The sequence below is a fragment of the Cnephaeus nilssonii genome (assembly GCF_951640355.1).
Source record: "Cnephaeus nilssonii genome assembly, chromosome: 17".
Lineage (NCBI taxonomy): Eukaryota > Metazoa > Chordata > Mammalia > Chiroptera > Vespertilionidae > Cnephaeus > Cnephaeus nilssonii.
In genome coordinates, this window is record NC_137088.1 from 7,348,893 (window position 1) to 7,363,764 (window position 14,872).

The 14,872-nt window shown below is 50.8% G+C and overlaps 1 protein-coding gene across 1 annotated transcript in view; it reads left to right on the top strand.

Annotated features, from left to right (window-relative positions):
• The first annotated feature begins 662 nt into the window (after positions 1–662).
• Positions 663–14,872, top strand: part of ENTPD3 (ectonucleoside triphosphate diphosphohydrolase 3) — a 33,628-nt gene continuing 19,418 nt past the window's right edge. The window contains exons 1-4 of the mRNA XM_079795716.1: positions 663–734; positions 1,497–1,548; positions 4,942–5,069; positions 12,354–12,471. Coding sequence (XP_079651842.1) covers positions 1,509–1,548; positions 4,942–5,069; positions 12,354–12,471 — 286 coding nt within the window. The 5' untranslated portion in view covers positions 663–734; positions 1,497–1,508. The remainder of the gene's footprint in view (positions 735–1,496; positions 1,549–4,941; positions 5,070–12,353; positions 12,472–14,872) is intronic.

A 14,872-nucleotide genomic window follows, 5' to 3' on the forward strand; every position in this document is an offset into this window, starting at 1 on the left:
TATTTGTATTATTTGTCTTCTCCTCCTCCTCCTCCTCCTCCTCCTCCTCCTCCTCCTCCTTCCATATCCTTACTTATGATTTGTTTTTTAGGTAACGATGGCTGGTAATGTAAAGTACTTTTGCGCACCCCCGTATTTGAGAAACATGTCTCTGCATTCGTGCTTTTGGCCCAGGTGACCTAGACACCTGTCTGCCTCCTCGCCTCCTCCCCAACTTCACAGGTGCTGACTGGCCTCCACTCCACGGACAGTGGGAGCACAGGGCCCACCTGTGCGCGCCCACGGAGCGTCCCGTCTCCGCCCTGCCCTGCCCCCGCTGCCCCCTCACTTGGGCTTGGGGTGGAGGTGGAGGAAACTAGAAGAGAAATAAGGTTCTTGGCCTTGACCGAGGGAAGGGGGAGGCGGGCAGTGGCACCTCCTCCGGTTCCCAGTGTAGGCCCCGGGGCGATCAGGGTGCTCCCCCCTTCCCCCTCACTCCCACCCTCACTCCCACCCCCACCCCCACCCCCACGGCCTCGCAAGCCCCACTCCTTTCTACTTTGGTTCTGGTGATGGAGTGAGCGAGCTTCAAGGCCAAGGTGAGGAGGTGCTCAGCTGGGAGTCGGCCCAGGGGGCGGTCCCGGCCGCGGCTGCCCCGCCCCGCCCCGCCCCCCGGCGCCTCCGCAGAAGCCCGCACGCTGGCCGCCGGCGCCACTGCGGCAGCCCCCGCCGCCTCCTCGGGTCGCCCCGCGCAGGTGAGCCCCGGGAACCCCGCGTGTGACCCGCGGAGGGCGGAGCGGGAAGCCTCGGAAGGCTGAGAGCCGGGAGGGGAGGAAGCGTGAGCGGACTGCGCGGAGGGCCGGAGCGGGGAACGGAGGGGCGCGAACGCCAGCTCCTCGGCGGGCGGCGGGGCGGGGGTCCCTGCCCAGCCGGGGAGCGGGGCTCGCCTTCCCCGTCCGGAGGTGCGCCGGGCGCTTAGATGCCCGTGGCTGCGTGGGGATGGGGGCCTCCCGGATCCTGGGGCGCTGGCTCCGGGGGGGGGGGACCCCCCACATCCCCTCGCAACTGTGCCCGGCCCGGAGCTAACGATACCCCTCTGGGTCTTGAAAGGACGACCCCAGGCTCGCGGGCCGCGCCCGCCCACAGAAACCTTGCTTGCGGCGTGTTTGGGGGAGATTTGCTCTGCCCCGGTGCTGCGGGCAGGTGGAGAATTCTGCAGGAAAAGACTTAGTTCTGATTTTTTTTTTTTTTTCAATGTGAACATTCAGCAAGCCCGTTTTAACCCTTTTCCTTGCGTCTGGGGAGGTGACGCTGGAACGTAAGCCCCAGCTTTGGGTCTATCTCTGAAGTTCTAGGTTCACCGCCCCCACCCCCACCCCTACCCCCTTCACCCCGCCCCCCGCCGTGGGGTCTGGACGGGGAGGAAGTGGGTCTGTGTTTTAACCGTGTGCCAGGGGTTTGAACCTAAGCCGGGGGCCGTGGGAACGTGACCATCCTGTGTTCTCTCTCGCCTGCAGCCAGGAGGCAAGATGTTCACTGTGCTGACCCGCCAGCCCTGCGAGCAAGCAGGTGAGTGTCGCAGCGGGCGGCCCGCGGGATGGCCCCAGATCGCAGGAGAGCCCCGGCATCCGCTCAGGTTTCTCGGCCCCGTCCCCCGCCAATGGCTGCGTAGCCTCCTCTGTAGCTGGATGCGCACAGTTGCTCACCGGCTCTCACCACAAGGCATTCCTCCCGGAAAAGTAATGCTTTTCATCCAAGCGACACAAAACAAGGGCCAACATGCATGCTCCGATCAAATGGTTTTTCCGGTTTGCATAATCCATTCATTTGGCCCCTGTGGTTTCCCTTTACCCCACGGAGTGTGAGGTTGGCTTTAGAATCAGGTTGATTTTGTGATGAGCTTCAAAGTGCTGGGAGCTTTCCGCTGGTCCCATTCAAGCCCCCACCACGGTCAGCATTGTTCCTGTGGATGTTCCCTCAGGCACATGTGCGGAATGCACACACACACGCACACACACACACGCACAGGCACATGCATGCACTTTCAAGTTTGCCCCCCCCCCCCCCCCCTTGCCTGCCTCTGGAGCACGCCTCTGGCCTCTCCTCTCCCAGGTAGGCACTTGATAATGACCGTGTGTGTCCGGCCCTAATGATAGCACAGCCCTAGGCCCTGTTCCCTACATGAATGAGACCTGCCCTAGTCCATTTTGCTTCGTGATAGATTTTTTTCTGCTGGGGCAAGTGTTTGCTTAAGGTAATCACAGCCTTTTACCCAAAATCTGCTGAGGCGCAGAGGACGGGGGAGGCTAGCGTGTGGCTGTGGTCAGGAGACTGCTTACCTGTGACCCCGCCTCCTTCCTGTGGCCAGATGTTCTTTAGTGGTGCCCCACCGTTGGGTATGCTTGTCTTCCAAGAGGATATGATGGTAGGATAGTGGGGGGCAATTTATACCATTTTTTTTTTTTAAAAAAGGGAAATGGTCTCTAAGGAGCTGATTTACTTTGATCTCCAGGTTTTTCCCTTCACACTTTGACATTTTAACACAGATCCGGTAACATCACACATACAGACTAACTTGTTACATTCCTCCCCAAGGACAAGTTTAACCTGGCAGATTAAACCTCCACCATGTCTTGTTAGGGAGGAGATGCCTTAAACGGACACTGACAGGTGGTTTCTTTAAAAGTTGATACAAGAGTTTGCCTCTGTGGATAAACTGGTTCCTGGTGGTCTCCAGCATCAGAAAAGTGACCTAGGACCTGAAGGTCATCCATGGTGGTTGGCCCCCTTCAGTTGCTGCTACAAAGGAGCCAGCAAAGAGTAACTGTGTGTCATTTTACACCCATGGGACCCCTTCCGTGGAATTAATTCCCAGGGGTGGGATTGAAAGTCAGAGGGTATACCTGCTTGCAATTATTGTCAGTAAATACTGACACTTTGCCTTCCATTGATGCTGTGCTAGTTTTCACTCCCAGTGACAAGGTAGAAGAATGAGGCTGTTAAGTGACCACCTTTGACGTTGGGAAATGTCTGCGGCAGCGTCTACACAGCAGGGGGATCAGATGGGGCAGAAATAAACTTTCATGAACCCACACTAGTTTGTTTAGACCTAATCTGCTTACAATCATTCAGTTAAGCAGTATTAGTTTAAATTTAATAGACATAGTTCATTATGATACATTATGTATTGTTATACAAGTAGAGGCCCCGTGCACAAAATTCGTGCATGGGGGTGGGGGGGGTCCTTCAGCCTGGCCTGCACCCTCTCACAATCCGGAACATCTCTCGCAATCCAGGACTGCTGGCTCCTAACCGCTTGCCTGCCTGCCTGCCTGCCTGCCTGCCTGCCTCATCACCCCTAACCACTCGCCTGCCTGCCTGATTGCCCCTAACCACTCACCTGCCTGCCTGATCACCCCTAACCACTTTGCCTGCCTGATGCCCCTAACTGCTCGCCTGCCTGCCTGATTGCCCCTAACAACTTCTGCCTGCCTGCCTGATCACCCCTAACCACTGGCCTGCCTGCCTGATCACTCCTAACCGCCTCTGCCTCGGCCCCTGCCACAGTGGCTTTGTCCGGAAGGACGTCCAGAAAGACGTCCAGAAGGTCGTTCAGCTGTCCAGTCTATTTAGCATATTACTCGTTTATTATTATAGATATGTATATACATTATACATTATATAATACATGCAGTTATATAATGATCTTTACTTAGTGTCTATATATTTAAGAGTATTCATGTGCTTATTTATTTTTTGCTTTTAAATGGGTAGATTTTACATGTTATGATTAAAATACAAATCCCAGTAATTACATGATCCCTTTTGGATGAGACATGCGGATTAGGGTCTAGTTTGTATTTGTTTGTGAAGATGTAGGGAGACCTAATGCCTTCATTGTAGACACAGCAAGCAAAACTGAGTGTGAGTTCTTATTGGGAACCCAAATGCTTTAGAAATTTAGACATGTTATCATTTGCTCTACAATAAGTCACCATGTAGTGAATCATTAATTATATCTGAAGTACCATATTAATTTCTTCTTATTTATCTGAGATTAATTTTAAATGAAATATTACCTGCTTTAATGGAAAACCCATATTTTTCTAATCTGCACTGAAACAAATGTTATTGTAAATCTTCTCAGGGACAACCAGTAATATGCATAACATACTTTGAGAAATACCAGAAAACTAAACTATGCATACCGAAAACTAATATAATACTGTATACAACATATATATGTATATATATAATGTAAAATATATGACTATATGTATAAATATATTAAAAACTAATATATACACTGAGTGGCCAGATTATTATGATCTCTGAACACATAATAATCTGGCCACTCATTGTATATCCTATATAATAAAAGGCTAATATGCAAATTGTCTCCTTGACCAGGAGTTCGGCTAGCAGGCAGGCCAGCCAACCACCCATGTCCCCTCCCCCTGGCCAGGCTGGCTGGATCCCACCCATGCACGAATTCATGCACCAGGCAATATATATATATATATATATATATATATATATATATATATATATATATATATACAAACACACACACACATACACACACACACACACACACATATATATACATACACTAAGTGGCCAGATTATTATGCGTTCAGAGATCATAATAACCTGACCACTCAGTGTATATGTGTGTGTGTGTGTGTGTGTGTGTGTGTGTGTGTATAACTAATATGATGCTACAGAAAACTAAATACCAGAAAACTAAAACCATGCAAACACGGTTTGAGTCCACTCTTTGGAGGAAAGATAAGTGGGTACTAGAGCCCAGCTGCTTCTCCACCTTGAGCGTGTGGGTCTCACTAAAGCCAGAAGTGACTTGTGCCCATGACTGTGCACCCAGCTCCCGGGTTCTGCAGAGAAGGCGAGTGCCTTGTTCCTGCTTTCCCCTCGTAAGTCTTCTGGGTCTTCCCATTTCAGGCCTCAAGGCCCTCTCCCGCACTCCAGTCATCATCGCCTTGGTGGTCCTGATTGTGAGCGTTGTGGTACTTGTGGCCATCACACTCATCCAGATTCACCAGAAAGAGGTCCTCCTTCCAGGACTGAAGGTAAGCGTGAAGGGATTGGCATGGAAGGGAAGCAGTGGGCTATGACATCACTTATTCTAAAGCCATGAGTTAGGAGAGGAGAAGAGCATTCTCCCCGCCTCCAGCTGGAGCCTGGGGAGACAGTGTGAGACCCCAGGGAGAAGGTCCGGGCATGCTGGGTTTGTGATGTTAGAGGCTCCAGTTTGATTGTGGTGACACCTTTCCCAAGGACTGTGTGGTTTTGCTTTGACCCCTGACTTTTGGAATCAAAGCTAGACTTTGTGGCCAATAACAAATGGCTGCCAAAGACTTACCAACTTGTCCGTTTCCCCAGAGCACACACATCTCTCCCTGATCCTGAGTGGAGACCAGGAGGCCCAGGCACCTCCTCTGGCCTGGCCTGGATGAACAAAAATTCAAGGACTTGAGAAGATCTCCTGGAACTGTGTTTGGGCCTAGAAATGTGCCATGATCCCTCTAACTCTCCCCCCACCCCCGAAAAATTTCTCAGGACCTTATGCTCTGTTCCAGAGACCTCTCTCAGCCCTTGATGCATAAGTGCATCCCAGATGGCCTCCCGGATGACTTCTGGCAGGCTGAGAATTATGAATATCGCCCCCGCCTTGGCGATGATGGGAGGTGGTCCCACAAGGGACTGTCAAATGAAAGGCAGACAGAGTCATTGAGCGCTTCTGCCACGTGGGTAGAGGTCAGCAAACTTTCTGTAGAGGGCTAAATAGTACATATTTTAGGGTTTGAGGGCCATAATCTCTGTTACACATACTCTCTTTTATTTATTTATTTTAAAAAATACATATTTTATTGATTTTTTTACAGAGAGGAAGGGAGAGGGATAGAGAGTTAGAAACAGCGATGAGAGAGAAACATCGCCCGGCCGGTGTGGCTCAGTGGATAGAGCGTCAGCCTGCGGACTGAGGGGTCCCAGGTTCGATTCCGGCCAAGGGCACATGCCTGGGTTGCAGGCTCGGTCCCCAGTGTGGGGTGTGCAGGAGGCAGCCGATCAATGATTCTCTCTGACCATTGATGTTTCTCTCTCTATCCCTCTCCCTTCCTCTCTGAAATCAATAAAAATATATTAAATATATATATAAAAAAAAGAGAGAGAGAGAGAGAGAAACATCAATCAGCTGCCTCCTGCACACCTCCTACTGGGGATGTGCCCACAACCAAGGTACGTGCCCCCTGCCGGAATTGAACCCGGGACCCTTCAGTCCGCGGGCTGACGCTCTATCCACTGAGCCAAACCGGTTTCGGCCACATACTCTCTTTTGTTTTTGTCTTCTTAACTCTTTAAAAATGTCAAAACCACCTGGCGGGTGTGGCTCAGTGGTTGAATGTTAACCCATGAATCAAGAGGTTCCCGGTTCAATCCCTGCTCAGGGCACATGCCTGGGTTGCAGGCTCAATCCCCATTAGGGGGCATGCAGGAGGCTGCCAATCCATGTCTCTCTCTTATCAATGTTTCTATTCCTCTCCCTTCTTCTCTCTCTAAAATCAATAAAAACATACTTTAAAGAAAAACAGTTAAAAATGTAAAAACCCTTCTTAGCTGGAGAGGCATAGGGGCCAACTTCAACTGTGTTATTTGAATGTATGCATTCATTGGTTGCTTCTTGCATGTGCCCTGACCGGGGATCAAACCTTGGTGTATTGTGATGATGCTCAGACCAACTGAACTGCCTGGCCAGGGCTATTTGAATCTCCTTTAGCATTTACACGTGGCCTCACAAGTCCTTCTGCATCTTCCTACTGTTAGTGACTGCTCAATGGCTACATTTGTAGTAGACGTCTTTAAAGATAAGAAACTACTATTGCCTTGGCTCGGGGTCTGCAGGAAAGGTAGAAAGAGCATGGATGTGGGGTCTGAACTGTCCCACCGCCTACAGTCAACATACAGATGCAAAAGGCTCTCTACTTGGTGGAATTGCCAGGGGTGGGGAAAGGACCCGTGGATGGGGTGGGCAGGGCAAAAGCCTGCATCTGTAAAATCGCCCCTCAGGCCCACAAAAGCGAGGCGTGGGCTGGTTAAGGCGGTTGCCAGCTGCTGGCTTCCACTCATTCTGGGAGGTCAGCGGTAAGTCCTCTGTTCGGCCTGAGGGACATGAGGAGTTAGAAGACTGGGAGAGTGAGCTGAAAAGTAGAGCCCGAGGCATACGGAGGGCACCATTGAAGGAGAGGGCCACCCCTGTTCAATGTTACTGTCCCGGGTGGATTCCCCCCAACCTAAGATCAGTGCCAGCAGGTGATCTGAGGACGGCCCAGGAAGCACAGGGAGGGGGTGGGGGAGTGGGACAGGAGGAAGGCAGCCACCGGAGGGCCTGTGACCCAGCAGGTTACCCCGTGGGCACCTGGGGCTCCGTCCTGCTGGGGATGCCTGGACGTCAGCGCAGAACCCACTGCAGGGTTGGCCTCTACAGAGGGGGAGGGGCACATGGAACACCTGCCTCCCCGCTATCCCTCTCTCGGGCGTATTTACACACCAACACCCATCCCTCATCGGTTGGTTGAGAGGCAGCTGATGGATGTTCCTCCCTGGGGAACGTTAACTCTAGTGTTTCTGGCACATTATGCGCTCGGGTTGGCTCAGGCCACCAGAGAGAGTGTCTGCAGGCAGGTGGGAAGCGCACGGTTGGCCATCACGGTGGTAAGGTCTGAGGGACCGTGGGCAGGAACCTCCGTGACTGTTCCCTGTAGATACAATTATTATTACTCCCCCTTTGCAGAGGAGGAAATAGAAGGACAGAAAGGGGAAATGGCGTCCCACAGTTACACAGATGGAACAGAGCAGGACTGGCATAGAAGGAAGAAAAGAGTAGAGCATTGGCCTCAAGCAAGGGTTTGGGAAGACGGGAAGACACACCCTCACCGATTAGCACACAGTTCAAAGAGGGGCTTTCTTAAAAAAAACCAATTTTTTAAATTTGTTGATTTGAGAGACAGAGAGAGAAACATCCATTCATTGTCCCACTTATTTATGCATTCATTGGTTGATTCTTGTATGTGCCCTGACTGGACTTTGGACCCAAAACCTTGGTGTATGCCCTAGCCGGTTTGGCTCAGTGGATAGAGCGTCAGCCTGCGGACTCAAGGGTCCCAGGTTCGATTCCAGTCAAGGGCATGTACCTTGGTTGCGGGCACATCCCCAGTGGGGAGTGTGCAGGAGGCAGCTGATCCATGTTTCTCTCTCATTGATGTTTCTAACTCTCTATCCCTCTCCCTTCCTCTCTGTAAAAAATCAATAAAATATATTTTTAAAAACAAAACAAAACAAAAAAACAAAATCTTGCTGGATCAGGAAGATGCTCTAACCAACGGAACCACCCGGCCAGGGCTCAAAGAGGGGCCTTTTAATCTCTGCAGAGTCTTGCTTCGGGCCCAGGCCCCGTTGTCAGGGACAGGAAGTTGTGTAACATTGGGATATTGGCTCAGAAGGGCCCTTCTGCCTCACCGGGTCCATTAACGTGAGAAAAGACACACGTTCTGGGCCGGCTGAGCCAGGAGGAGGAGGACAGGCTCGGAAGAGAACTAAGAGAACATCCACATGCAGCTTTTCTCAGGGAGCCAGCGATCTTTCCTCTCGCTGGGTGTGCTGGGGTAGGGAGGGGGGGGAGGGGGAAGTGCGGGGATGGGGGAGGGGGAAGGGTTGACTGAATATGAGGGCTTTTTCATTGTCATTTTTATGTTGTCATACCTGGAGCCCCCTTTTCCTTTGTGCGTACCTGACAGTTGGTGAGGAGGGGCCAACTCCACCATGGCCTGTTGGGGGCGGGGGGGGGGGGGGGCTGGGATGCTCCTCAAGACCCTCGTGAAAGGTCATGGTGTCTGGCAATTCAATGCAACCGGGGCTTTCCTAACCAAGGTTTACCTGAGTTTAAGAGGGCAACTAGTAAAACGTAGTTAAGGGTCAAAACGTCCCCCAGTCCCCTTTTCACTGTTACTGGTCTGACCTGCTCTACCAGCTGGAAGTGTAAACATGGTGACATCACTGTTCCTTTCACTCAGCCCCCACTGATACTGAACCTTTAGTATCAAGTCCGGGATCTTCCTCCTGAGCCTTCATGTCCCCACCTCCAATCAGCAACTAGTCCCAAGCCCTGGAGTTGCTCAGCCCGGTGTGATCAATGCCCCATGCCTCGCCCATGCAGCCGCATGATGTCACTGCTGAAGAGGGCGGGGCCTGCGCGGTCTCAGGGTTTCCCCGGGGCGCGGCCTTTCTGCTGTGACACGTTGGGCCACTCTCCCTTGCTTGGCCATTTACTCTCCGAAGCACAGCCACGGGGCCCCTCTGCGTTGAAACCATTCCTTCCGACCCCCATCATGCTGGGCCCCGCGGCCTGGATCTCTGGGGCCTGTGTCCCGCCTGCTCTGCCCCTGGGAGGGCACGGGTTGGATCCTCGGTCTCTTCCTCTCCAGAAAGCCTGGGCTCCTTGTCCAACGTGGACCACCGCCTCTCCAGCCAGACCTGCATCCCACGGAACCAGGAGTTTGCTTTCGGGGACTCTCTGTCTGAACAGTCGGTCTGCCAGGCCGTCTCAGGCACCTATGCGCTACACAGGCCCCTGCTAGACTCGGTTTCCTGGGAACTCGATGAAAGCGTGGGGATTAGGAGGACAGGTTTGAGAGTCTGTGAGACCCAGGCTTGATCCCAGCTCTGTGACCTTGGGCAGTTACCCTGTGAGCCTTGGTTTCCCCATCTGTTTAATGGGACTGATGAAAACACCTGCATTATAAGCGCAGAAATATGAAAGCACTTGGTGCAGTGCCTGGCATATAATCAGTACTAAATAAATATTTACTACTACCATTATTCTCTGATGGTAACAGAATGATGATGATGATAGTAGTACTGCTGCGACTACTGACAGTAAAGAAATCTGAGAAAGCTGAACTCATGACCTTTGCTTTTGCTCTTGCCAGAAGCTCACACAGTCCTTACATTTTGGACCATGGGGTCCATGAGGAAGACTGTTCGCCGTGGGTTAACCCACATCCCAGCCCTGTTTCTCTCTGAAGCTACGTTAGACAGAGGGTTCCTTACTGTTTCTCATCCCAACATCACCCACCCGGCTGAACTGAATGAAATGCATTCCCTCTCCCCTCCTCCATGGAAACCGCATTGAGTTCCACTGAACGAGGCAAAGGAGCTCTGAAAACTGGTCAAAGACCCATTTTTCCACTTTGGAAAATGTCAGTGAACGGTGGTGGGGAGGTTCAGTGATACTAGCAGTAGCGCTGGGCCTCAAGGCTGACCGACCCCTGTCCCCACATCAGCAGGTGCCCCGGGGGCTGCCATCTCTCCAGGCTCACCAGGCAGAGTCTCTGGCTCCCCACCCCCAACCCCACCCCTACCCCGTGAGAACTGGATTCCAGCCAGATTCCACATGAGAATGGATGTTCTTCCTTCTCGCTGACCTAGGCCCAGCAGTCCCGGGCTTTGGACACAGGCAAACGCATGCTTTGTGAAGGGTTGGAACAGAGATTTGGGGAAAGGCAGGTACCCCCTGGAGGGAGTCACTGTTCCCTTATTCTCTCTCTCTCCATTTCATGGGGCGGGGGGCGGGGGAAGGGGGGCGAGGTACGGGGAGGGGGAGAACCAGGCATGGAAGGGCCGGTACAGGGGTGCTGATCAGCTCCACAGTGGGAGGGAGGAGAGCAAACATAATGTGGAGCTCAGACCTCCCTCTTGCCTGCTTTCCCTCTTGCCTTTGGGTTTCGACCAGCACTTTAATCTGCCCATCTATCTGCCTGGGAGGGACGGTGAACAATGCCTCCCTTGTTCGCCAAGGAAGGTGTCAGGTCAGGATCCTGATCAACATTCATCAGACTGAAGGGCTGAGATTAAGAGGCTGTCCAAGTTCAAATACCAGTGAACACAGGATGTTCTAACTCATGTCGCGGAGAAGCTGGGATTTGGGAGCCAGAGCAGCAGTTTTTATTATTTGGTCCCATTTCAAATGAAGCAAAAATTCGCGTAGTAGAGAGTTGGAAACCTCCTACATGTCTGGAATCAGGGAATCGGTTCAATAAATTATTGTACATCTGACAGCGGATGTGCGGAGTGTACTGAAAATGGCTCTATTGGCAGGGAGACATGTTCATAACATCATTTTAAGTAAGAAGGAAGCATTGGAAAAGACTATGTACAATATGTTCCCGTGTTGTTTAAAGACATATGTCTAGCCCTGGCTCGTGTGGCTCAGTAGGTTGGGTGTTATCCCATGCACCCAAAGGTTGCTGGTTCGGTTCCCGGTCAGGGCACATGTCCAGGTTGCAGGCTCAATTCCCAGTAGGGGGCGTGCAAGAAGCAGCCGATGGATGTTCTGCTTTCACATCGATGTTTCTCTTTCTCCTCTCTTCTCTCTCTAACAATCAATAGAAATATCTTTTAAAAAAGAAAAAAAGCCGAGGCCGGTTTGGCTCGGTGGATAGAGCATCGGCCTGCGGACTGAGGGGTCCCAGGTTCGATTCCAGTCAAGGGCATGTGCCTTGGTTGCGGGCGCATCCCCAGTGGGGAGTGTGCAGGAGGCAGCTGATTGATGTTTCTCTCTCATCGATGTTTCTGGCTCTCTATCCCTCTCTCTTCCTCTCTGTAAAAAATCAATAAAATATAAAAAAAAAAAAAAGAAAAAAGAAAGAAAAAATATGAAGACTTTAATTCTGAGGGCTGATTCAGATATTAATGTGTCTCCCTTGTGCGAGCATCCCACCTATAGCTTCCTTTTGGTTGTTTATTCCAGGATGATAGGCCTGGAAGTCTGGAGCATGGAGGGCAGGAGGTGACTGACTATTCATTTCCCTCCTGAGCCCCAGGTGGCTCGGTCCCCGACCTCAGCGGTCTGCAGGAAGGGGACTCACGGGCCTGTCTTTGTATCCAGGGTCCTCGGAGCACTATGTTTCCGCCTCGGCTGCGTAAGGAATCAGTCACCAAGGGAGCTTTAGGAACTGCTGATGCCCGGATCCGCTCCCAGAGGTTCCGATGGAGCGGGTGTGGGGCACAGCCTTGGCATTGGGAGCTTCTAGAGCTCCCCAAGTGATTCTAATGTGTGGCCGCGGCTGAGAACCGTGCCCTAGAACATCGGCCCTGCCTCCCTCGGTCCCCTCCTCCCCCCACAGTCCAAGGGGACAGCATTGGTTCGGAGCACATAGCTTTTTCTTCTCCGTCAGCCCTTACCTACGGGAAGCAGTGTGGATTAAGCTCGTGAGCGTGCTCGGGGGCCCACTGGGGAAAGGGGTTTCCAGAGAAGCCCAGCCATTTTCTGATCCCCTTTCCCCGCTGTCATTCAGTACGGAATCGTGCTCGATGCCGGGTCTTCCAGAACCACAGTCTACGTGTACCAGTGGCCGGCGGAGAAGGAGAACAATACCGGAGTGGTCAGCCAGACCTGCAAGTGCAGTGTGAAAGGTAAGGCCCAGCGTGGGGCTGGGAGGCCCCGAGGGAAGCAAAGGGAGAGTCCTGGGTCCCTGAAGGCCGGGAGGGGTCCCGAGAGGCTGCCTGGACTGGGGGCCGGGAACCGATGAGATCTTATGCTGGTGCTGCTACTCATCAGTAACAGTGACCTTGAGTCAGTCACTGCCCTTCTCTGGGCCACCGTTTTCTCATCTGTGAAACATGGAGGCTTGCAAAGACCTTGTATGCATATATGCGTAACCCATGGACACAGACAATAGGGTGGCAAAGGCAGGGGGTGGGAGTGTGCTGGAGGGAGTCAGTGAGGGTCAATGGGGGTGCAGGAAGAGGACATGTATAAAACTTTCAACAATAAAGAATTTTAAAAATAAATAAATAAATAAGAGGTACAACAAAACAACAAAAACAAACAACAACAACAACAAAACCCACAGAGGTTGGGGGGCACGTGAAGAGCTGTGAATGGTCTGAGACATTACCTGCCGCTCTTTCATGGATGCTGGCGGGAGACACAAGGTTCCTGGGTCACAAACAAAGGGCAGTTCGTTATGCACAGCAATAGCAGTAGCTAGAGTATCAGCTCATTTTCAGATGCTGGTTCTCTGAGGAGGATGCAAAGCGGGCCAGACAGTATCTGCTCACGCAGTGGGTTGTATTACGGAAGAGAAACCTGAGATTAGGGAATCTGAAACATTTATAAAGGGCACTGAGCGTGCCTGCCTTTTGCTCTGGGGTGCAACTTTTCTCTGTCTTCCGAGCCTGTTCGCTGTGTAAACATCCTTGAAAAATAACCCAGAACAAAGGCAATCAGTGTCTGTGCTCATAAAACATGCAGGAACACGAGAGACAAGTTGTCTCCCAGCAGGGGTATGTGGGGGGGAGGAGGGAGATGGGCAATACAGAAACAAGTAGGCCTGGCTCTGATCCGGTAAAGCTTTATGCATGGACCCTGAGATTTTGAATTTCGTATTATTTTCACGAGTCACAAGATACTCTTTATGCTTCTTTTAACTCCTCTGCCCACCATTTAAAAATGTAGAAACTGCCCTGACCTGTGTGGCTCAGTTTGGGTGTTGTTCTGTGCACCTCGAGGTTTCTGGTTCAATTCTGGGTCAGGGCACATGGCCAGGTTGCAGGCTCAATCCCCAGTCGGGGGCGTGCGGGAGGCAGCCGATGGATGTTGTGCTCTCACATCGATGTTTCTCTCTTCTCCCTTCCTCTCTCTCTCAAAATCAATAAACTATTCTTTAAAAAAAAATAAAAAAGGTAAGTACTATTTTATCTTACAGGCTGCACACACACAAAAAAAGATGATGGACTTGATTTGGCCCATGAGCTGCCAACTCCTGAAACAGTATCAGCATCTTTTTTTTTTTTTAAACATATTTTATTTATTTTTTACTGAGAGGAAGGGAGAGGGATAGAGAGTTAGAAACATTGATGAGAGAGAAACATCGATCAGCTGCCTCCTGCACACCTCCTACTGGGGAAGTGCCCACAATCAAGGTACATGCCCTTGACCGGAATCGAACCCGGGACCCTTCAGTCCGCAGGCCGATGCTCTATCCACTGAGCCAAACTGGTTAGGGCCAGTATCAGCATCTTTAATGACCCTCCACACAACTCCCTGCCGCCCCCAACATATCCTGAACTTTATAGTAACTGTTTCCTTGTTTTTCTATATACTTTTGTCCTAATGTATTTGGTTTTTCCTGGTTTTGAAAAATGGAATCGAACACATATTTAGTTAAATAGAATCAAACATTTATTCCTCTGTAATTTGCTTTGTTCACTAACACTGGGTTTTAAGGCTCATCTATGTTGATATGAGTAGCAGTATTCAGTCATTTTCCCCATTGATGGACATTTGTATTTCTCTGGTTATTGATAAGGTTGAGTATCTTTTTATATATTTCTGACCACTTGTGTTTTCTGTGAAATGCCTGTTCATGTTTTTGCTCATTTTAAAATATATATATATATTTTTATTAATTTCAGAGAGGAAGGGAGAGGGAGAGATAGAAATATCCATGATGAGAGGAAATCATTGATTGGCTGCCTCCTGCACGTTGGACCGAGCCAGCAACTCGGGCATGTGCCCTTCACCAGAATCGAACCTGGGACCCTTCAGTCCTCAGGCTGACGCTCTATCCACTGAGCCAAACCGGCTAGGGCTTTTGCTCATTTTTCATATCCTGAATATGAATGCTTTTCTGCTGTTGTTATGTTGTTGCGAATATCATCTCACAGGTTATGGTTTATTGTTTTAGTTTCTTCATGATGTCTTTCGATGAATGGAAATTCTTCATTTTTATGGGGGTGCATTTATTAGTCTTCTCCTTTATGGGTTTCTCTTTGGGATTTTTAAAGAAATTCTCCCCTATCCTGTAGTCCT